This window comes from Charadrius vociferus, unplaced genomic scaffold (genome assembly GCF_000708025.1).
Source record: "Charadrius vociferus isolate BGI_N301 unplaced genomic scaffold, ASM70802v2 scaffold15, whole genome shotgun sequence".
NCBI classification, from domain to species: domain Eukaryota; kingdom Metazoa; phylum Chordata; class Aves; order Charadriiformes; family Charadriidae; genus Charadrius; species Charadrius vociferus.
Window position 1 is genome coordinate 2,394,157 of NW_009650064.1, and position 23,880 is coordinate 2,418,036.

General features: G+C 35.3%; 1 protein-coding gene across 3 annotated transcripts in view; it reads right to left on the reverse strand.

Annotated features, from left to right (window-relative positions):
- Nucleotides 1–23,880, reverse strand: part of RIMS2 (regulating synaptic membrane exocytosis 2) — a 340,994-nt gene that overhangs the window by 138,731 nt on the left and 178,383 nt on the right. For 2 of the 3 annotated variants that reach the window (XM_009891810.1, XM_009891808.1), the window contains one exon: nt 15,315–15,380. The exons of the other annotated variant lie outside the window; for it this stretch is intronic. In XM_009891810.1, the coding sequence (XP_009890112.1) occupies nt 15,315–15,380 (66 nt within the window). The remainder of the gene's footprint in view (nt 1–15,314; nt 15,381–23,880) is intronic. 3 annotated transcript variants of the gene reach the window in all.

Genomic DNA, 23,880 nt, shown 5'->3' on the forward strand with positions numbered 1-23,880 from the left:
CATACAGGTTTTTTATACATGTATGATTTGGCTTGCTCCACACTCTGATAAATGGGCTGAAATGTTTCTAATGTCTCAGTAATGACTATCCATGCAATAGTCTGTTTCCTGACAATTTCTGGGTAAAAATGATGTTATTTTGTTAATTAATACATCAACCTTGGAGGAAAAGAATAGCTGACATAATATTAAGTCTCACTAAAGCTAAGGATCCATTTAATTATGCAGTTTAATTGAGCATTTTTACTTATGACTAAATTTTTACAGAGTGCATTGTCTTTAGAGGTAGTACTCTTGTTTGTAGTTCACATTCCAGATGTAGTTTAGATTCCAGATGTTATAATTACCATGTAGCACTGTTAACTACTATTAGACTCAGGATGTCTGTCAAAATATAGGCTACGCTATAGCAATGGATTCATATGTGGTGCTCGGACTGTAGTCAGATGAAAATCTACAATATCATTAGTACTTGCAGAGGTTCTACCAACTAGGCAATGTTTGGTTTGTAATAAAGAACAAATAAATTGCCTAACTCACAGCCTAAAAAACTATGCCAAAACAGCAATGGAAAAAGTTGCCATTAGAGATGCAACGGAGAGAAAGCAGATTGAGTAAAAGAGAGTTTCTTGATCAAGCAGTCTTGTCTTCTACTATCTTAGACAATTAATCATGCCATTACTTTCAGAAATTAACCAAGCCCCAAATTTTTCACAATGGAATTTGTCTGTTTGCAAGGAGTAATATTTGCTAGCAGTATCCTAAAATACAAAAAATCAAGGAAATTTTTAAAGTAAAATCCATACCCTGACGGAGCTACTTATTAAATTCACGCTCCTCCCAGATCTCCTTGAGTAACCGAACAGCTATAGAATAAAAATGGGGAACAAGTACCCTTCAGGACTTTTTCTTGAGTGAAGTCATGCATTTTACAATGAAGTCAGTTAATACAAAGAGTGACTGGATGGTGATTAAGTGTAACAAGAAGCTGAATCTTAATTAGTATCAAAAAAGAGAGAGACGTACCACAGCCTCATTATGAAGAGTCTTATGTTATTAACAGCTTTTTGTTTCTAAAAGACCATATTGAGACAGAGTATAGATGTCTCTAGGGTGGCCAACTTTACTGAATGCGTTGATAAAAGATTCATTAAAATTAATGTCTTTTCAGGCCTTCCATGATGTAACTATTGGACCCATAGAGCATACGAAGGAATTGCCGCAGACAGGTTCAGAATAATACCATTCACCACAAACCTACATCTATAAGCTCCTAACAAGCAAACACACCACAGTGAGACACATAATGGTAATTATAAGCTGAGGTAGTAAAGATTGGAGGAAAAGAACAATGAGCCTGGCACAAAACCACAACAAAATTACCTCACTTCTTCTATCAGTTCTGTTTCTGAATGGGAAGCTTCATCAGCAAAAACATCCACTGTCTCGCTTCTTTTATATTGTGGATAGACAAAGAAACACAACCTTAGCTTTGATATGAACGTTGCTTAGTTTAGGTAACTGTTTAAGAGATGTTTCAGTGCTATGAAGGGTGAGAAAGATGTCAGCCATCTACATGGTGTTTAAAAAAATGACCATGGGAATAAATTCTTAAACTATGGGAATATTATAAAAAAAAATAATAAAATCCTAAATTAGCAAAATTGCAAAAGAGAATACAACCACAGTCCAGACAACCCACCCCTACTTTGTGTACCCACATGTTTAAGAAAATTAGTGAGCCCACAGAGACTTTCTTCTTTGGGTCTGTCACACACAGAGAGCTAGAACAACCTTTCTCCTGCCAGTGAGTGGGGGAATGCTGGAACACACAGCAGCAGGGACTGGGCAGTATGGCGAGAGGTATCGTGCCATTTTCTATTTCTTCTATTTTCCTTCCAACAGCAAGTAGGACATCGAGAGAAACAGGTGAGTAGCAACCACATGATTCTCATAAACACTTCATGAGAAGTTAAGCCTCTTTCACTTGTTACTCCTATGGCCTCATTCTCTTTAGCTGTTGCATTAAAAGTTTTATTTAGGATGTTAGGGATCTGACCCTTTGCCTGTATTAGAAGGCAGAAGGGGATTTTTACCATTAGGACCAACACTAATGGCTTAGTGGGCATGTTTTGAATTCTGTAGATGTTGTGGTTTGCGCTGGACTGGCCACTGAGAGCAGTGCTCTGCCCAGAAGAGCATCACGAAGCCACTATAGATAACCACTATTCTAACAGATAAAAGCCTCAGAAATTTTATATTTGATAGTTAATATAAATATTCAGTTTGCCACAATCTGGCATTTACTTCAGCTGGAAAAGCAACCAGGAGTTCCCAGAAGTGAAGGAAAACATGTATTTTGGCAGTGAACCTTTGGCTTTTAGATGAAGCTTTGGCACTGCTCTTGTTTTCTAGACCAAAGGATTTCAAGACCAACTTGAATCCTGACGTGAAACTGAGTTGCTACACTCAAGTTAGAGGCTACACGCTGCAAACCTCTCAGTGGCCACAGCAGCAAATGGAGGACTATATAAGCATATTGACAGTCTATCACTTGAAAGCTTCACTGTGTGGTTTTAGATCATACACATATAAAGAAGAATTCAACAGACAGTTTTACTGTCTGAACAGGCATGTTCTCTGTCCTCACATATTTTTTTTGTCCTTTTAACTTTGTAAACACATGTGCTAAATGGTCCAGGTCTTCAGAAATGAACTGTCCCTTTTAAAGAAAAAATATCACTCCAGTAACCTGCTTGGACAGTAAAGCTCCTCACCTACCACAGCATACAACTATGCATTAATATCACAACCCAGCCATGAGCATGGAGGGGGAGTTTTTGAAACACTTCAGTGAATTAAAACCAGAAATTCATAACTTTTCAGATAACATTCTTGAGGGTTTATGCTCCCAAGTTATCTAGATCAAAGTTTCCTCTTTTCTGATTATAATCATATCATATGAGTTACGGATTTTGAAAGAGGGAAATATAATAGTCTAAATTAAAGTACTCAACATCAATATAATATTTTAATGTATGCCAGAGCTGTTTATCTTTGCTAACAGACTTTTCATTATAAAAAATACAGTTAATGAAATGTCAAATAGTGACCTCCGCCATTTAGCATTACCTATAGTAGCATCCTTCTACCTCTGCTAAGGAAAACATGCATGGTAGGTGGCCTATTCCCCTGTCAAAGTCTACAAGACTTGTGAGCATAACTCTTCAAAAAAAATACACTGACGAAAGAGTACAGCAGTGTTTGCTTCTTAACCAAGCACAGCTGTCACTCTGAAACTGTTTGAGCCGCTGTAAGCCACCATGCAGAAAGCTCTGTGAGTATTCACAACCTAATTTTATATTTCAAACCCACCAAAAATTAGAATTAAAATCCCATACTATTCAAGTACCACTGTAAATTCTAGTAGCTACAATATCTAACCAAAGGTGCTACAACATTTTTTTTTTAACTACTGATTTATCTGCATTGTTCTATATTCATACTCTGGAAATTTCAAAAGCTAACTCCTTTCTCAATGCAGAAAATAACCATTTTTAATTTTTCAGATTTGTTACTTTTCTTAACAAATATGAAGGAGAATTTTCAACAAATTAATACATTCACTGATCTAAACTTGTGGATAGAGAAATTCTTATAAAAGATGAACATTTTTCAGCAGTAAGCAATCACAACAGCTTACAGCACAAATAAAAGTTACTTTTTCACCAAAATAACGAAAGCAGTTTAACTGAAAGCCCATGTTAAATTCTTCTACTGTGTGTGAGACTAAAAAAGCAAGCTATGAGATCAGGCCAATCACAATTTTAGTACTAGGTTGTTCTTGTAACAAAAAACTGAAGAAATAAAAATAGAATTGTTGTAGGATTACAGTACACTACAATTCAGCTCCTAGTGCACTTTTTTCATCTAGAAACACTGAGCACAGAACAAGAAAAATACAGCAATACATTTTCTAATGATCATAATTTCAAACTCCAGCTAATATACAATGGTAATACCTGTCAGTGTCTGTGGATGGCTGCTGGATTTCAATCCTTGGACATGTTATTCTTCTAATAGCTATAGGAACTTTGCTGTTTAGTCACAGACACAAGATCCTCTGTTAGCATAACATAGTTAAGCATGTCTACAAACAACTGAGATTTCTACTACCAAGCAAACTTAAATTTGAGTTGTAAGTATTGTAATGGAAAATGGGAAGGAGCAGTGTACTGCTAAATCTCTAGATAAACTGGTGACTGGGTATCTCACCAAATCAATCATTTATACCTACAAAGAAACTTAATATAAAATTATGTGCTGCTACAGTTTTTAAAAGCCAGGAACATAACGCTTTTAGGTACTCTTGCAAAATAAACAAAAACAGGAAGCAAAGCAAGGGTTTTTTTGCTGCAGTAATATTCTATCATGCTTTATTTATACGTAGTATATATATTTCTATACACATACATGCACGCACTCATATCACCTATTGACATGCACACTACACTGTGGTGTATGCGATAACTACAGGCATATCTACATGACAGTCACAGGCATGACTAAACTGTAACATGCCAGTATCTGAACTACTTTTCTACCAGCTACCTCAGCCAAGCAAAGCAGAGGACTCAGCTGCGATGCCAGGCACGTTGCACTCCGCGTTGCTATGCGCAGACTGCTACAGCTACAGAAACTCAGTTGCTTACAGCTTGCTTAGGTATCTGTACACGGCATTGCAGTCATGGTGATTCTGTTCTAGACACATCTAATCATGCTAACACATGATAGCATGGTACAATTATAAAAATGCTTAAAGAAAGTATAGCTGTATCTGTAGAGATTTACTCTCCAAAATGTGTTTCATCATCAATAGATTGTAAGGTCGTTTAATTACTGAGGTATAGCAAAGCCCTGCTTCAAGTATGGAGTTAGACCAGATAGTTTTTTCAAGGTTCTTTCTAACCCAAATTAGTTTATGATTCTACGGATGCAGTCAGAGGTTTATGCTAGCTATTACAATCAAATATCAATAAAACCAGTAAGAAGCGTCAATCCTGGAACAATTAAGACTGAAATGATGTGCTGAAATATTTCATATCCTCTTTATCTGTAAAATCAGACCCAATTAATTTTGTCTATTTTGGAGGAAGAGAAAAGCAACTTGCACATTTGAAGGGAAAATAGTTCAAATATGTAAGCAATTTCTTCTTCATAGAAAATATCAACATTAAACAAAAAGAAATGGTGAATGCTTTTGAGAAGAGGCTTCTTAACTTCCAGTTAACACTATCTGTACCTCCAATCAAATGAAAGCAAACACAGCAAATGAGCTAATAATAAGACTAATTTCACTTAACTAGTTAACTTCAACTAGTTAAGGAGTTAGTTTCCAGTATTTTACTCAAAAGTAATTGAACCTTGCAGACTACCGTCTCCTTAAACAGAGGTGAACCAATGAATGCAAGCAACATATGTTTTGCCTTACGTCTTACCAATTTATTTCGCTTTCACCAACTTTATCGTATGAACATTTATTCATATTTTTATTCTGTGCGACAATATGAAATGTTTGGAGGTATTCTTTCACTGCTAATTTAAAAGTCAATTTTATAACTGAATATACTGATGCAACTCTCTCCAAGACAATAATCTAAATTTTAATAAAAGTATTAGAAATATTCCAAAGTATAAATGTTTCAGCTTTATATTATAACTTTATTACATGTTTTTTCCCATTTCAAGATACACTATTTCACTCACTCAACTTGATTGGTGTATCATAATGTATGAGCAATGGTAGGAACATTCAAGGGTTTTAATGAACATGCATTTCATGACTGAAGAGTAAGTGGTATATGCAATGCATAGAGAAGCTTGAGAGAGAAGCATTTCCTAGTAGGGCTCGAATGTTCAAATGCAGTTCAGCAGAGCACTTAGACTATAGATTAACCAAGTGAATTAGATGTAGGGTTAAAATAAAGCATGTATCTAAGTAAGCCCTTGTACAGTGCGGGACTAAATGGAACATTTGAAAAGTACCTAGTTCATGGTTTTTCTGTTTTTTCCTCAGATATTAAATGCAACTTTATTTGCACATGGCACATTGTATTCAGTTGGCCTCTTTTTTTTCCAGTAACATTTTAAAAGACTAATAATATGTCAGACATTTAATTAGTAAAATATCATAAACAGGGCTTAATACTGCAAATACTTGGTTTTATGTCTTCTTAACTTTTGGCAACAGACCTGTAATTCTGACCTCACTGAAGTCAACAAGAGTTCTGTCACTTGATGTGTCCTGGATTTCAATCAGATCATTCCAAGATAAGCAGTTATGTAAGACTTTACAGTTTTTTAAGCTCCTAAATTATGAATGTGCAAAATAGCGTACTGTTTCTGTTAAAGGTATTGTGTAAATCCATTGATCTTAACAGAAGCTGATTCATGTCAGTAGTCTTCATTCTATTAAAGTATGTTCTATGACTTACGGTTTACCTAAAAGTCATATGAGTTGACAACAAATGTTCTCATATTTTATTTATTTTTCCACAGCTATTTGGAGCTAAATTTAAATGGGGACAGAAAGTACTAACAAGTAAGTTCTTTTTCAAGTTACAAATCTGTTTTTTTCCCCCTGATATTTACCTACTGTAGCATCTATACAGTACTAAATCTAAGACAAGTTATGTAAACCAGAACTATTTAATGTGACTATCAAAAGCAAATACAAAAGCTTTGTTTACACTAAGCACTTCCCAGCCTACTTCAAATGCTGTCCATTTTCAGTATGCTTGTACACTTTCTCAAGAAGAACTAATAAGCACGGCCCTTGCCGTAACCACAAATTAAGTGTATACTTCAAACACTTAAAATTGAACAGCCAGCAAACAGTGGTACTCTGGTTCAAAAAGCTAGGGAAGAAATATGGTCTCAAGTAACTCTGTGGCTGCACTAATGTTGAGGCAAAAGACCCTTACAAACCTCTCCTCTCTAAAGAAGAGAAAAATTTGGATTAAAATGTTGAAGGATTAATTCTGGTTTTTACCAGATTTTTTTAGTTTCAAGTCGACAAAGTCACTTATGTTCTCCTTCAGTCTCTGAATTCCTTTAACAGAATTCCTCTTTTAGTCAACATATACAGGACAAATAAACCCCACAATTTTATTTAAATAGCCATAGGACTGCAGGGGAACTGTGACTAAACCCTTTTATATAAAACGTGTATATATATATATGTATATACATGCTAATCCCTTTCAATATATAGTATAATTTTGTGTGGTTTGTTATATTCAACTGAGTATAGTCTAATAGCCTTCCAGTGATCTGGTTTTGGTGCATAACTATTTCTCCAGAGAGCTATATTGACTTGTATCACCACAAAAGAATAAATTGAAACATAAAATTCAAAGTATGGTCAGTAATTAACTTACTAATAAGTAATTATTTCAATATTCACGCACAATTTACATGTTATTAAGTATCTGTATAGCATTTGAGACAGCAATGTGTAATGTTATTTTGTATAATTTCACAACAAATATTTTTGAGATACAGTTTTATAACTCTTAGTCTTCCTCAAGGAAAAATTTCCGGTAACTCTGTGGGAGTTTCACTTAAGAACTTCAGGATTTACCAGCATTTTGGACCCACACCATATGTTTGTTTGTTTGTTTCAGTCAGTCAAAATATGCACCAGCATAGTCCAGCTCCTACTTAGAAGACACAGAAGGGCAGAAAGAAGCAAGCTCTGCGCACATTCACAAAGGAAGTAAGTAAAAATAAAGAAGAAAAATGTTGCAAGAACAAGAAGAAAACGAGAGAGAAGCAGTAAAGTCAAAGAACTAATAGCAAGGAAAATCTACACGCTCTCTTGATCAGGGGCCAGCTGCAGTTGGGAAGAACTGAAGATTGTAAGGTATACAGCGCTTTGCAGGGGCTATGCATCAATCACACAGGAAGATAGCTTAGACAGTTAAAGTGGAGATTATTTCTAAAACTAAAAAGTATTAGGTCTCAAAGACACATTGCCCAACACTGTGAACGTAGGCAGGTATTATCAGTCAAAAAGCCCTTTTTCATTAAAGTGGCCCCGAACAGTGGGAACATGTTTTAAAAATAGTTCAAACATAATTAATATTCTTTTTGTATTTGTAACTGAATAAAACAGCTTACTCTTGGAAAAAAGAGTAGCACATAAATGTGCCTTAGTTCTGAGTCAAGAAAGAAAGAAAGATATCCAGAAAGATACTTATTAGGAATAATGTGGGTACAATTATAGATGAACTCTTATTATAAAGATTAGAAATACATTTTAGCTATATCTGTGACACTACGCTCTTTACTCACCCGTAATTTTCAGCTGAACCATTGACTACATGATCTGCCCATGAACTTGCACCATTGTACCACCTTTACAATGCAGTTAAAATAAAGAAGTGTTATAAAGAAACATATGTATTATTAATAACACTCTAATTCATGACATGACCACTTCTCAATAAAATGGGAAGCTTTTAAAATGTTTCCAAATCATTTGGTACATTTCCTATTTTCTCTTACGTATGAATAAAAATATATCTTTTTTAATTAAAACCCAAGAATATTATGTTTATTTTTCCCGATATTATTCTTAATAGATTTCACCTTTATTCTTTTCAGCAATTTAGCCATGAATTTCAGTTCCATAAAGACTAACTGATCCCATATCTTACACAAAAATCTTCACATTTTCAATGGTTATTCAGTTTGTGGAATAATTAAAAAATAATTATGGAGAAAAGAACAAAAAAAATTAACATTCTATGTAGCAATAGTTTAAATACTGCTTTTAACTTCAAATATCTAAATTTTTAAAAATTATTTTTCTATTTGATAGGGTGGTTAGTTTTTACGGTTATTTAAAAAGCAGAAGAAAAGTCACTTTACTCAGATCAAACAATGAAAATTAATTAAATTTTACACCTATATTATTCTTCCAGATACTGAACATGGGCTACCTAAACATTTGCAGCCCCATTTCTGCAAATCAGTTGAAGACAACATGTAGAAATATTTTATCTTAAGTACTACCATGGGGAAAAGAAATAATGGGACAAAAAGCTGTTTTTATTTCAGAAACCAGGACTGAAACTGTTTATTTGGCATTACTCCAGTATATTAAGAGTACATGCAAATCATACAATATTTGGTTAAGGAGCTTCAACTGGATCTTTAGAGTTCCAGATTTTCAGGATCCTGCATGGGTAAAGCCTTGGAACTGCAATAATCCCACTACTTAATGATTTCCACATCACACCGAGTGAGAAGCACGGCAGGAATTTTCAGAAAAGATCAAGGGACCACCATATTATCGACTTGGATATAAATCTTCCTATGTCTGTACTGAAAATCCTAGCCAAAGTCTACAGGATAAACTTTTTAATGGCTTGAATACACTTATCCAAAGGTTTTCGTTAATCTGTTTGCATGAATCACGGTAGGATAGATGAAATATTTTCCGTGTAACTCCTTTTTTCCCCAAATTTCTTGGATTTCAGAATCTGAGGTTTTACGATATGTTTACAAACTAAATGACCCCATACCTTCTGATCATTATGTTGAGGGAAGACCATCTGGAGTGCAGTATATGTGAGTGTCACTCAGCTGCTCTCGTCTCTTTTATATCAAATTGGATCGTATACGGAATGGCATTTTTTTGCATGGTTTGTAGTCAGATCAATGACTGGATGAAAGTTACTTCAGTTTAATTTAATTTGGTTTTAAATTAGATTTAGATTTAGTTCAATCTAATTTAGAATACAGACGAAGAATGAGAGGTATATTTTTACACTGTTCATGATCGTCCATATCCCTAAAACTGAAGTCAGTCTCTTCAGTTAGCCAGTATTTTAGGTAAGATTCTTCTGTAAAAGCACTTTACTATAGGCACCATACATATATAAGCATGGCTTTAAAATTGCAGTGCACTTTATTTTTTTTTTGTTAAATATGACTGTATCTGTTCATAGCAATGAAATAAACCCAAAAATTCTTGCTATTAGTTAGAAAATAATCCCTGCTTTACCTGCTCCCCTGCTGTAGAGAAAAATCAGATACTGACTTAAAAATAAACAGAGAAATATAAAAGGTGTAATTGTGCGAAGAGAGAGGAACATCAACTTGCTTCTTTCTTCAGATTTCCTTCTTTTTGGACTTTGCCTAGCTCTTTCAATAGGAAATGCTGTTACCAAATAACTATTTCCAGAGACACTTTAAAATTTTTCAGATTACGCGTCAAATTTTAGTTACATTATGTTCAATGTGATACACTATATGCATACCAAAATTTAGGAAGAACAATAGTACTTTCGGTCCCAGCACAGCAAGCAGCCAAAATCAATTTGAAGGCATTTAGTTAGTCATTTTTAAGTCGATACAGGTTGTAACATATCAAAAGCTGAGGACCTTCTTAAGTGACTCAGGATATTAGAGAATGAAATTGGGGATTCTAAATTGTCCTATAATCACTCCTAGTGACTGAAAAGGTTAGCCATACATACATTGCCGTTAGTGTGTGTGGGGGGGAAACCCTGTTGTACCTAGCTCCTCTGTACTATTTGGTTTTCCTCTCACAACTAATGAGTAAAAAAACTTTTCAAGTTAAGAACTATGCTTTAAAAAAATTCAAAGTCAAGTTAATGGAGAGCTAAAAGAAAATGAAGTACTTAAAACTATGGAGATTAGCTGTTCTGTGTTTAGAGAATTAACGCATAAAGTGCACTGTAAATTTAAATATCATTAGTCTAAGCCAATTAAAAATTTTAGACTACACTTCAGAAAAAAAATAAAAGTATTACTCAACTTTATCTATTTTTACTATATAAATTAAAATACCTTTCAGGAGTATGGGTTGTGTCGTCATAATATGAATTAGGCACTCTTCTCTCCTGCCTAGTCCTCCTGAATATGGAATAAACAGCACAGATATTTCAGACATTTTAAAGGGCGCTTCTGTCATGATGCTTTCCCTCACTGTATTATTAAGATAGTGATGAATATAGAGCACATTTATCTACAGTTCAGCAGTATTTTCTGAACATATATTTTCATATATATGTAATTTTAAACTTCTACTTTCAAATTATATTCAGAGATAATTAAGAACATCTTAAGAACACTTGATCAATACACACATTTCATAGGAGTGAAAAGTTACATCAATAGGAAAACAATATTTGAGCAACTGAGAAATTTCACAAAAAATAGGATATGGATGTTGTAAAATTTCTGATTGGTAAAACGAAAGCCAGAAAACAAATTGGAAGCAAAAGTTTGTTTCCCTGAGTAAAGCAACAGAAATTCTGCCTAAAATAAACCTCACATCCTGCACAAAATGTGCACAAACCAGCTTTTATTGCCTTCCAAACACTAACCTCACAGACTAAGTGAAAAAAAAATAAAATAGCACATAGCGTGGTGATCTCAGTGACTAAGTTGAGCTCTGAGATGGGTAAGTTGAGAAAGAATTTAATACAGTGAGGTTCTCAGCAAATTTTTATTTGGGATGAGCTACTAATATTTTAATTTTAAAAGCAATTGGGATAAAAATCTTGATCTGTCATGAAGATCCTGTGTATGTCAGCCAATTTAAAAAAGGGTGAATGTCAAATTATGAACTAGCCTGTATAACTCTGTAGGATTGTGAATTGGGGGACATAAATGAAAGCATAAGTAAAGCTCTACACGTCCAGCCATGATGTCTTACACATGTTCAATCTGAGTAGCTGCAGTGGTGGGAACAGCTACCAGCTAGTGCTACCATGCTGACAATGACATCGAAGAGTCAAGGAAAATTGGAGTGGGATAATGAGCAGCAGGATGCTCCTGAGAAAGCATCGGGTCCAAAGGGCACTGAAGTCACTGAAGCTGCACATGTGCCTGTTGTCTGTTTTAGGCATATGTTGGAGTATCTTGTCGATGCCACTTCTGCTTCTTTCAGGAGCGAAACAGTTGGGACTTCTTGAAAAGTGGGGAACTATCATGAAGACAGAATGATGAGTGCCATAGCCTAAGAAGGAACTCAGAAATTTTTTGATAATGTAAATGTCTCCTAGAACTAAAGAACTAAAGACTATCAAAGTTGATAAACAGCAACTGAAACGAACTTCAGCAAAGAAAAGATGAAAGAGAACCAAGTAGTCACGGGGGGGGGGCGGGGCAAGAAAAAACTGCTGGAAGAGACCAGAAGAGGTAATAGGCTGGCTGTGAATGACTAAAAGATAAGCAGTGAAAGGAGCCATGACTAACAAAAACAGCAAGTAATTTTGTCTGATGTATCTGTATGGCATATTTGCCTGCAGGACACCCACACTGGTGGATTCACAGTGACAAGAAACAAAAATCTCCGTCCCAGATGAGAGATTCTTCCCTGAATGCTGGACTGTGCAGAACAACGTTTGCTATTTTGATGAATAGTGGAAACTGGAAAGTTATTTCATATGCTTAATAAAGTGAAAGTAAAAGACAGGAAGAGAGGCTTGATATCAACATACCATTGATTAAGCAGATGGAACTAAAAAGACAGGACTAACTCCTTGACCTACAAAAATAGTGTAATTTAAGGTAAGTGTTAAACTGGGAAAAAGCATCAAGATAAATGAGGAAATATAGTTTGAAAAGTAATTTTTCATATATTCCCAAAAAATAAAATAAGGTAGAGGAAATTACTTCATGATTTTCAATGGATACGGAGGAACTGAATAAAGATTATGCTTTAAAAGGTCCTTAAATACCTAGAGAACTGCTGTCAGAATATGGAAAGACAACAAGGATGAAAAACTAGGAAAACTTATAGTGGCTATGAGGTAACCAGAGCGGCTCATATCTGGTAAGATGACGCAAGTAACTTGAACACTAATGTTACCCACAGGCAGTCTGAATTCAAGAGGACTAAGAATCCAGGATCAGTTCCTAGGCCCGAGGAAATTCAAGATACTACTGTAACAGTGAGCTAGAGATATTCCACTTCATGTCGGGTTTTCCTTTCTGACCCCAAGAGGAATTAGCTTTAATAGCCTTCTCTTCAATAAAGCCTTGGAAAAGACTTACTCCATCTCACTGCTTAAATCCCAGCTTTTTCATCTTTCTGCAGTACTATCACTTTTGTCCTTTATTTTCATCAATTTTACTTTATTTTTGAGAAATTAATTTCTATAGAAACAAAGATGAAGATTTGCAAGTCAAGATCCTCAAACTAAGACAATTTGATAACAGCTCCAACTTTCAGCAATATCTGAACAGTCACAGATACAGCCAACAGTCTGAAACAGGTTCAAATAAACTAATGCAAATGTAAGTATACAACTAAGGCAAAAAAGAGTATATAAAAATTAACTATTGAAATAGCTAAGTATGAGCACATTTCATCACATATTTTCAGAAAACAACACAAAAAATCCCTCCCTCTCCTTATTAAAGTTTCTACAGGCAGACTGGACTATCTACACACTTTCTTTATATTAGGTTTAATGTAATAATTTCAAAACAAATGTTTAACTGAGTTCTAAAGGTTTTAATGTCTATTATACTATAGCTTGGGAGAATTTTTAAAAAGCAATTATTTCTTTTGAGGGAATACTTCTATGACACTATAGAAGTTGCAGAGTATATTTTGTTATTGCATCCAAATAAGTTTACACTTACTAAAAATGTGGTTTTATATAATCTGAATACAGAGCAAACCTTCATGAACTTCTCAGAGGAACTCACATCCAGACGGCAGCCATGAAGTTAATATATGAAGAGTTCTTCAGCTCTTGCTATGGCAATTTTTACATGGCCCCTCTTGTGAAGCAATAGTCATAGCAACCATTGTATCTGTTATTTGAGATCTGAAGCCACCACTTCTTTTTTATTGGCTCAGAGTTTATCAGACTTACATCCTTATTTCTATTTACACACAGCCTGTTTTGCAATATTTTCTGAAAATATCATAATCACAGCAGTGCACCAGTATGTCTTATTATCTCTTAAAAGCCACTGTATTTCAAGTATAATTATTTCATAGACATTACTATGGGCTCAACTTCTCTCTGCCATATATTTCATATATAAATAGGAACTCTGATATTCTGTAATCACACAGAGGTATTGTGAACGTATAGAAGTACTCATAAATTACAGAATATCTATACAAATATCTACAATGTAAGTTTATATTTTTGCTTTCCACTCTATTTTTCAGTTAAGCAAAGAGTGAGATTTCAGAAAGACTCTGTTTCTGTGCACTTTGAAATAGACAGGCTTTTCCTCATTATTTGAAAGAGAATAATAAGTACTATAAGCACTTTGGAAAATTCCAGCAGAAATAAGGGTTACATAATGACACATATATAATATCCATATAACCTAATTCATGAAACTGACTCTATAAAGCTATTCAGCTTCTCTTGGGATTTACCCATATTCCTGAGTAGTCAGTTTCAGATGCATACATACTCACAGAGTATTAAAAAACATCTTCACTCTATGTGTTTATCACATAAAACATAAGATCACATTCTCAGTTTGGAAACCGCAGCACTGTCAAAGTATAAGTGGCAGAGCTAACAATATGGTCCACATCGGTTATACCTCTCAAGATCATAGTAAGCACCCTCAGAATAGGTACGGCACATCTTACGGGAGCGGAGTAATCTGATTGCATCTTCACAAAATAGAGGATACATTGTGTGATCCTGGCTGCCAAAACATAAAGGGTGAACACAATGAAAAGCAACACAAAGATGAAATGACGACAAACCAACATGAAAAGCAAGCAATGTCAGCAACAAAACAAAACACTGGAACAAAAATCAGCTGAATTTTGCAAAACTACTTTTAAAAATTAAGGTATATTGGTCTGCAGCTGAGCCTACAAGAAAGGTATCACACTCCAGTTTTATCTATTGTCACCTTTAACACAGCCATAGATGTATGACATTATGCATACGAAAATTACAGTATTAGCAGGTATTTGTGTTTGTTGATTTAAATAATTTTCATTCTTGAGTTTTTAAAAGACATTAGAATGATGTAAATATAGCATCACCTTCATGGACCACCAATTATAGACTATTGGTAGTGAAAACGTGTGTAAAAAGTGAAACATATGAAGAATTACCCAGTGTTTGTCTACACACTATATTAAGAAAGCTAATGCTGATACTAAGTCAACACTTCTAAGTTTTCTACAACTATACACAGACTAATAAAACCAGAAGTGGACATGTAGGTACACAGAAGTACATGCATTATCCACACAGAATCACACAGAGGAAAACATATACCTGGCATCTCTGTAATGGTGATCTGTGCACTGGGTGTACCGGGAACGAGGTAAAGTAACATAATGACTGAGTAGATGGCAGAAAGAAAAATACAAATGTGAGACAACAATGTGGAGAAGGAATGATACACATCACACAACAGAAGACACAAAAATCTGAGTAAACAGGAGCTACAAAAGTACTGTATAGAGTGCTCAAATTATTAACAAAATAAGAAATCTGACACACAGTTCTAAAGGTAAAATTATCTAGATGATTCACACATTTATTCTGAGAAGCCAGAAGGAGACTATGGATCAAGCAGATAGCTAAAATTTGGGATTTTCTACATTATTTCAGTAAGGAAGAAAAAATGTATGAATATTTGTCTGAAAGCAATCTCAAGAAGTCAGATTACCTGTTCCCTTGCTTGGAAGAAGTGATAACTTCAGTATGAATAGTATCTTTGGCAGAGGTTTACCTCATCTGTCTGAAAGGCTACCACCATTGGGAAACCTGTTCCCACCTAGCTAGCTCCAGAGTTTTCCCATTTCTCGGTCTCAGTTTTCCTAATATTTATTCTATTGTGATAAAAGATTAATTTAGATGAAAGCATTGTAAATGTTTAAATAATTAATGAAGAGATATAACATCTGTAACAGAATACACCAAAAAACTAATGCATGCATTTCAAAATAATAAAAACAAGGTACTTGTACGTATTTAAAATATCTAAATTTTGATATATTTTCAAAATATACTTATATTTGTTACAGCACTAGATATTTTCCAGTTATCAAAAATAGAATAATGTTATTTGTCTTTTAGTATAAATATATGCACACAGTACAGGAACAATGGTTTTGAAAATAGTTTTCTTCTTCTAATTCACAATGAGTTATTAGAATGCAAAGGACTCCCTGGATTACAGCTCCTCTGAAGCTGGGGCATTTTAAAGCCATGTCTAATCACAAAAGTCCACATTGGAAGTGTAAACTGATTTCACAAGAAACACGGAAAACCTCATGTTTATCCTCCCTTTTTATTTCTCATATCTTAATTTGCTTTTAATTAATAATTTTGTAGTAATCAAATGCATTGTTAGAGGTAGCTATGTCACCTATACTTAATATCTTTGCCTCTTTTGCATGTGGATGAAATGTATCATCAGCCACATGTAAATATTCTTCATAAGCATATCAGGTTTATTATATATATAGTACAAGAGAACTTCTTTCACTTTTTCCCCCACTCGCTTTTTGTCAAATAAATGCAAAATCATAGTCACCGCTATAAAAAAGCTTCTAACTTAAGTCCCTGATTATGTAATTTAAACTTTGCAGTTACAAGACTGAGGAGGCATACACAATTCAGCAGGGCCCAATTTGACATGGTACGCTGAAACTTTGAAGATGAGATCCTAAGAAGGACTAACAATTAAGAAAATAATCATAGAGATACACTGCAGGCTGCAAAAAGAATTAGGGTTCTTAAACTAATGCACACACCTGAGTACCAAAAACAGTCTACCCATAACAGCCTGGCAGTCAGCATGCTGCCAAGAAGCATTAAAAAAGAGTACCACCATGTTCTCAAAATTTGCTTTAGAATATATGCACACCCACAGGAGGAACAATTAAATAAAAACGTAGGAGTCTACTGCACAGCAGCCATGATATGTATGAGAACAGCAAACAACTGCATACCAGTTTATTCTCACCACTATATGGTGACATTCCCAGGCTATATACACGTGAACATGCCCTTAAATGATTTAGGTGCAACCCTGCAATTAACAGCACACGACTGTTGCAAATATTACATTAGTATTAATAAGTAATTAAGTGTTTCCAGCTGGTACGTGACATTCTTATGTTAGCAATTCACTTTCACTTCCTCTTTTATCTCTCCAGTGAACTGTTGTCAAGTTTTCTTGATTGCAAAGATATGACATTAATAAATAGAATATATTCAACCAATTTTTAAAGAGCAAAACTTTAAAGAAAAGTAGGACTCCAAGCAGAACATGTGTTGCAGAACATGAATTTCATGGGAATGCAATTATTATTTGCAAGCAGCTTAGCTCACTGTCCATAAGAAGGCAGACCCCAGACTGCTCCCTTCCCTTACCTGTATGTGAATGAAACACCATCAGTTAACACTCTGCTTCAGATTTGAGTCCTAACTACTTTCCAAATCCCTGCTAAACTATTTTAAGCGCCCAAGCTCTGGTATCAAGTTTTGTCTTAATACTTCTAGAAACTCAGAGCTCTAGTGGTCTTACCAAGTTCTGAGACTTTGCTTGTGAATGTATGGCAGTTGAACCTTTTTTCTTTTTAATTTTTTTAATTCAGGAATTCAGAATCAGGGCAGATGGCATTTAGATACAACCACTTATACAGTTTGATATGTAATAACTTTTAACAAGTTTGTAATATGCTTCCTCATCACCCAGAACTCTGCTTGTCTATATAGAGAAGTGAGGTAAGCCCTTACTTAGCCTTGACCTGATCCTCTGGCATTACTGGCTATTTATAGTTTTCCCTATTCTTCAGAGCCCATGTTATCCATGCTATCTAACCCATAATAGATAATAACTCACTATAAAATGTTCTTACAAGTGCAATGTAAAAAATGAGATCATGTCTGAATTCATTAAGAAGATAAACCAGTTCTACACATGAATTAACACAGTAACTTACTAGTGTATAAGGCATTCATCATAAATCAAGAATATATAAGCTAACAATGTGTGAGCATTTTCGTATCTCTAACTACAATAATAATTATAGAGATGTTGTCTCTGTCTGGAAATGGTTTCTGTTGAAGTAGAGTAATATTTTCAATAAAATATGCATGGTTAGTAAAAAAGAAAGGAAAGGTGCATGCCATATCTGTATGGGAGTACGGTTGCCATCACATAGGTCAAAATATGCACGTTAGGAGGCAGCACCTTTTTCTGCGCTTTATGTATTTCAACATGCAGAGCAAATGCTTAAATACCATCTATCTTCTGAGCACCCAGTAAATAGTTCACTATTTGTTTCTTTAATATTAATACTTCATGTACTTCGCTTAAAATCAATTCTTTATGTTTTTATACATGCTAAGAACATAACGCCAAAAATGCCTATGACATATGTCATTCTCACTGTCCAAAACTGAAACATGCACAACTTTCATTTGGCTAATAGACAGTCAAAAACAGTTAAAATCACAATCTAAATAAATCATAATGTAATAAAATAACTAAGCTTTGCATTGCCTAAATGGAAAAAGAACTCCAGAAATGTTCCAGATCTGCATCTAAATATATCTTCTGAGCTGTGCATGAAAATTATGATCTCATATGCTCATGTAGAAGGTAATGCTTGGAAGACCCTGGAGACACAGACAAGGTTTAGATACAGCAGATTTTTAAAAAGACAAAAGAACAAAAGTTACTTTTTTTTTTTTTGCAATCTTCATTTAAACTTATAGCCTTTTACCACACATTCCTTATTTACTACATTATAGAAGACAATGGCAGAAGTACATCAAATTATGGTATGGCAAAATGAAAATATTAGACTGCATCTCCACAGATTTCTGAAACATTACATGTTTTGTTACAGATAGCACAGACAGAAAATTTGCAGCAGACTATTCTGTCTGCAGATTCCAGACATGTAGGCAAACAGGGTAACTTTCCTTTTTTAAAGTGAACAGAAACTGATAACTTGAAATTTTCTGATATATCCCATCTCTTTGCCTATTTTCTTACACCTTCATAGAAATCCAGTGAACCATGAGGGGAAAAAAACAGAGATCAGTGATTCGGTGACCAATTAGATTGCCTAAATGGAAGTACTTAGTTTCCAGGAACAGGGTTGACCTACCAGAACAGTCTCAGAAGCACACTTGAAAACACACACACGTGTACGCAGAGGGCCTCACTGAACCATCCATGGCAAACCTTTCTGTTCTTACTGTGCAAGGGAGTTTAACCTGGTCTTTACTGCTTGGGGCATTTTACTCAACAGTAAAGACGAGGCATTAGAAGATAACCTATTCCTTTCCATTTTCAATCTCTGTGACCAGGTCTCACAATTTGATTAACATTCCAGCTTCCCTATTAGAGTGGGAAGGTGTATCCCAAGTATTTCTGTGGAAAGGGTGAAGTACTGGGGTCCCGATGGGAATATTTCCTGTGTTGCTTCATAAACACCTGGGAAATCACACCAAAAAACTACATAAATAAAATGTGAAGTCAAGCTCTCAGTTGCTAGAAAATGGCAAATGCTACTCAAGAATAGAACATTGGTTATATAATTTCCCCTGCTACATTTCTTAGAAAAGATTAACAGTGTAGTTTTATTTAACATTTTAGGGTTTTTAAACAAGATTACAGCTCCGAGGCGTGGCTCCTATGAGGAGAGGCTGAGAGAGTTAGGGCTGTTCAGCCTGGAGAAGAGAAGGCTCCGGGGAGATCTTATTGCGGCCTTCCAGTACCTAAAGGGGGCCTACAGGAGCGCTGGGGAAGGACTTTTTACTAGGGCATGTAGTGATAGGATGAGAGAGAATGGCTTTAAACTGGAAGAGGGCAGGTTTAGATTAAACATTAGGAAGAAATTTTTTACTTTGAGGGTTGTAAGGCACTGGCACAGGTTGCCCAGAGAGGTTGTTGAGGCCCCATCCCTGGAGGTGTTCAAGGCCAGGCTGGTCGTGGCCTTGGGCAACCTGGTCTAGTGGGAGGTGTCCCTGCCCATGGCAGGGGGGTTGGAACTCGATGATCTTCAAGGTCCTTTCCAGCCTAAACCATTCTATGATTCTATGATTTTCTTTACATATAAACATCAACAGTTTTTCCACCCATAACGGTATGGATGCTGTTTGTCACATCAATTGCATGGAAATTCCTGCTTATCTCCTGGGACAGATGAAATCCTAGAAATATTCCAACCGATTGCAATTGACAGTTTGAAGATTTTAACTGTGAAACAATAGCAATTATAAGCAGAGAGTTTGTGAACTGACACATATTCAATCATTATGACTTTCAACAAGAAAATCCATATCACATTATCACAATGCACTCCGTGATGTATTTTAAGTCCTTGCTCCAAACGGCGTAACACTGAAGTCTTTTATCAGAACTGCATTATTTATTTATGTTAACATGGGTGTTTTATATGTGTATTTTATTCTGAGGAATGTATCTATGACTTTTTGTTGTTGTTTGTTTCTTTTTTAATTCAGCTCGAAGGTTCTGAATCTTGACTCTTTACAGATGCAGCTACCTTTGCAAGACTGCACTTCTCTTGCCACTTTCCTACTCCATCCCTCTGTTGGAGGTTACCATCCTTCAGCAGACGCACGGAGGCACCAGGTGGGTGGTGCGGACAATTGTGCAATTTAACAATGATTTCACTGTGAAATAACGTGCACACTGTAAATAACAGCAGCAAAGAGAAAACAGTCTCCTTTCCGCCATCCTTACTGCAAGGCTAAAACATGGCAGTGTGCTTGGACTGCAGTTCCTTCAGCAATTAAATCCATTAGGGCTCGTGAGTGAGAGAAAGAAAATTGTATTTGGCAACTTATAAGTAACTGAAAAGAGAATCTGTTAATGGAAAGGGTAGGATAATATTACATATAGGAATCTCTACTGGTACAATCTCTAGTACGTTTTTACGTGCAATAGTAGGCATAAAGATAGAAAATAATTAGGAAGTGCAATATACTATTAATGCACATGGTAAAATTTTGATAGGACAAAAAGAACTTAAACGCTGCAATTATTGTGATTTAAGTTGATTCCTATAATTTTATAACATAGCTATAAGCAAATTTTCAGTGATATATTTTCTTTTAGTTTACTGGGTATTTGAAGATGTAAAGAAACAATGCCATTGCATACCCATACATGGGTATGACATGCACAACTAAAAACTGAAAATATTCTCTCAGAATTTCCACATAAAGCATCAGCTACCCTTTATACTCTACAGTATCTTTGTATCTGTAATATACACTTAAATATGTATTGTAAGATATGAAGTAAATAATAAATGATTACTTAATTACATATTATTTAGCTGTGTATTTAATAAAGAATCTAAAAAAAAAATTGTTAAATTTTCTGGTTTTCACTATGGTGCAATGTGTCAAAAATCTATTTGCCTAGTTTGACATAATCTGACATCCAGCTATTAACAACGTTGGATTAGAAGCCTGCTAATTGTAGATGAAGCAGCTGCTAGTGGGAGATGACTTTTTGAAAAGCAGAATTGGTAGTGCTTTTGGCCACATTTAATTTTGTGTTAAATAACAGAAGCAGATAATTAATGGCACCTTATCTAACGTGCAGCAGACTCATGGTAGTGACTTCTTTTGGTCTCTGCTGGATTTATTTTAGTAACCAGAATTTTTGGCATGTGTTTTGGCATTTACTGGAAGACATGTTATAAGTAAGACATATTACTGAAGACAGTAATAGCGGTGTGATAGCCATGCTAGTCCCAGCATACCAATGTATCATCTCTGAAGTGATTTAAAGATAATGGAGAATATTTCTTTAAATAATCATGGCTATGACTACTTCATTACTTTACAATAGTAGATAACAACTTCTGTTCTTTAAAATGGAAAATCTGCAATAGTCCTAAGGAAGGGATAGCGGACCCAAAATTTAACTTGCTTTTTCTCTCTTGTTTTCTTGTATGTGCCTAGTAGGAAAACATTTATACTTTAGGAGACTTCTCACGTTTCCACTGCAAGACTATTTGAGGTAGGCATTCCCTGAATGTTCCAGGCTGCTGTATCTATGTTAAATTCACCATTACCAATTTCATGCCTCAGGGAGAGCACATCTAGGCTAAAGAATATAGTTAGATTAATAGTTGCTAAATAGTGTCTAAGCTGGTTAGAGCTGTGGGCCTGAGTATAATTTCCTTATGCTGTCTTGGTGTTTGCTGTTAGCTTCTGATATATCTTTCAGAAAGTAATACACAGACATAGTCTTGGCAGAGCTACTGGTTTTGGAACTATACTAAGATTCTCATATTGTTCCTCTAATTCACCTAATTACACTGACAGCTTAAATATAAAACTCTGAGGTGAAATCTGGCTATTTCCAACATTTTCTCGATAATTTGATTAGTTTCAGTTTCAGAAGTGAGGTAAAAGTCTGCTTGAGAGGTTTGATTAAAACACGTCAAACTGAAGTTTACAAGGTTATCCCATTACACATAAAAGATCCTGTGGAACTTAGGGCTCTTTCAGGTCATAAGGTGGATGAAAAGCTGGATGTGAGCCAAAAATGTGCACTCGCAACCCAGAAAGCCAACCGTATCCCGGGCTGCATCAAAAAACATGTGGCCCAGCAGGTCAAGGCAGGTCATTCTGCCCATCTGCTCTCATGAGACCACACCTGGAGTATTGTGTCCAGCTCTGGAGTTCTCAGCACAGGAAAGTCATGGACCTGTTGGAGCTGGTCCAGAGGAGGGCCACAAAAATGATCAGAGGGCTGGAGCACCTCTCCTATGAGGAATGTCTGAGAGAGTTGGGGTTGTTCAGCCTGGAGAAGAGAAGGCTGCAGGGAGACCTTATTGCAGCCTTTCAGTACTTAACAGAGCCTACAGGAAAGATGGGGACAAAGTTTTTAGCAGGGCCTGTTATGATAGTACAAGGAGCAATGGTTTTAAACTCAAAGAGAGAAGATTTAGACTACATATAAGGAAGACATTTTTTCCAATTATGGTGCTGAAACACTGGCCCAGGTTGCCCAGAGAGGTGGTAGATGCCCTAACCCTGGAAACATTCAAGGTCAGGTTGGATGGGCCTCCAAGCAACCTCATCTAGCTGAAGATGTCCCTGCTCATTGCAGGGGTGGGTTGGACTAGATGATCTTTAAAGGTCTCTTCCCCCCAAACTATTCTATGCTAAGCATTCATCTTTCTTTCCATTATAAATTTAGGCTGTATCATAAAAGAGTGTGTGTACTTGCAACAAAACTCCTTGCCTTTTGACAAAAATTAACTAGTACAGCTATATTAAATATATAGGTAATAAATTAACCTCATTTCCCACTTTGAGTTACCAATATACACAGTACAATTCTGGCATTTTTGATAATACAGCAACAGATACAAATTTTAACTGTAATTTTACCCTGCCAACAAAAATCCATATATAATTTGATAGCAACATTTGGCGTATTTAAAGGCCTGGTGTTTGAAATTAAAATTATCTCAAATTAAATTGAAAAATTTATGTCTTTAAGCTTTTTAAAAATAATTTGATTTTCACTTCTAACTATGCATTCAGTTTTGAAGAAATATGTGTATTGCCATTAGACTTGAGGTCATTAGACATTTTTGTATGTGGTTTCAACTCCTTCATATACTGTCATATACTTTAAAGAACTTTATGTTGAATTATCTGGAAAAGGAAAGAAATAATGTCCTTACTCATATTCTTAGTTATATTTTAACTTAGCAACTGAGCATGTCTACAAGAAAGTACTTTTTCAAAATCCCTTTCTTGCAAACAGCTCCAAGGGATAAATGGACCATGGAAACAACAAACCATCAGAGCTGTGGGAAAG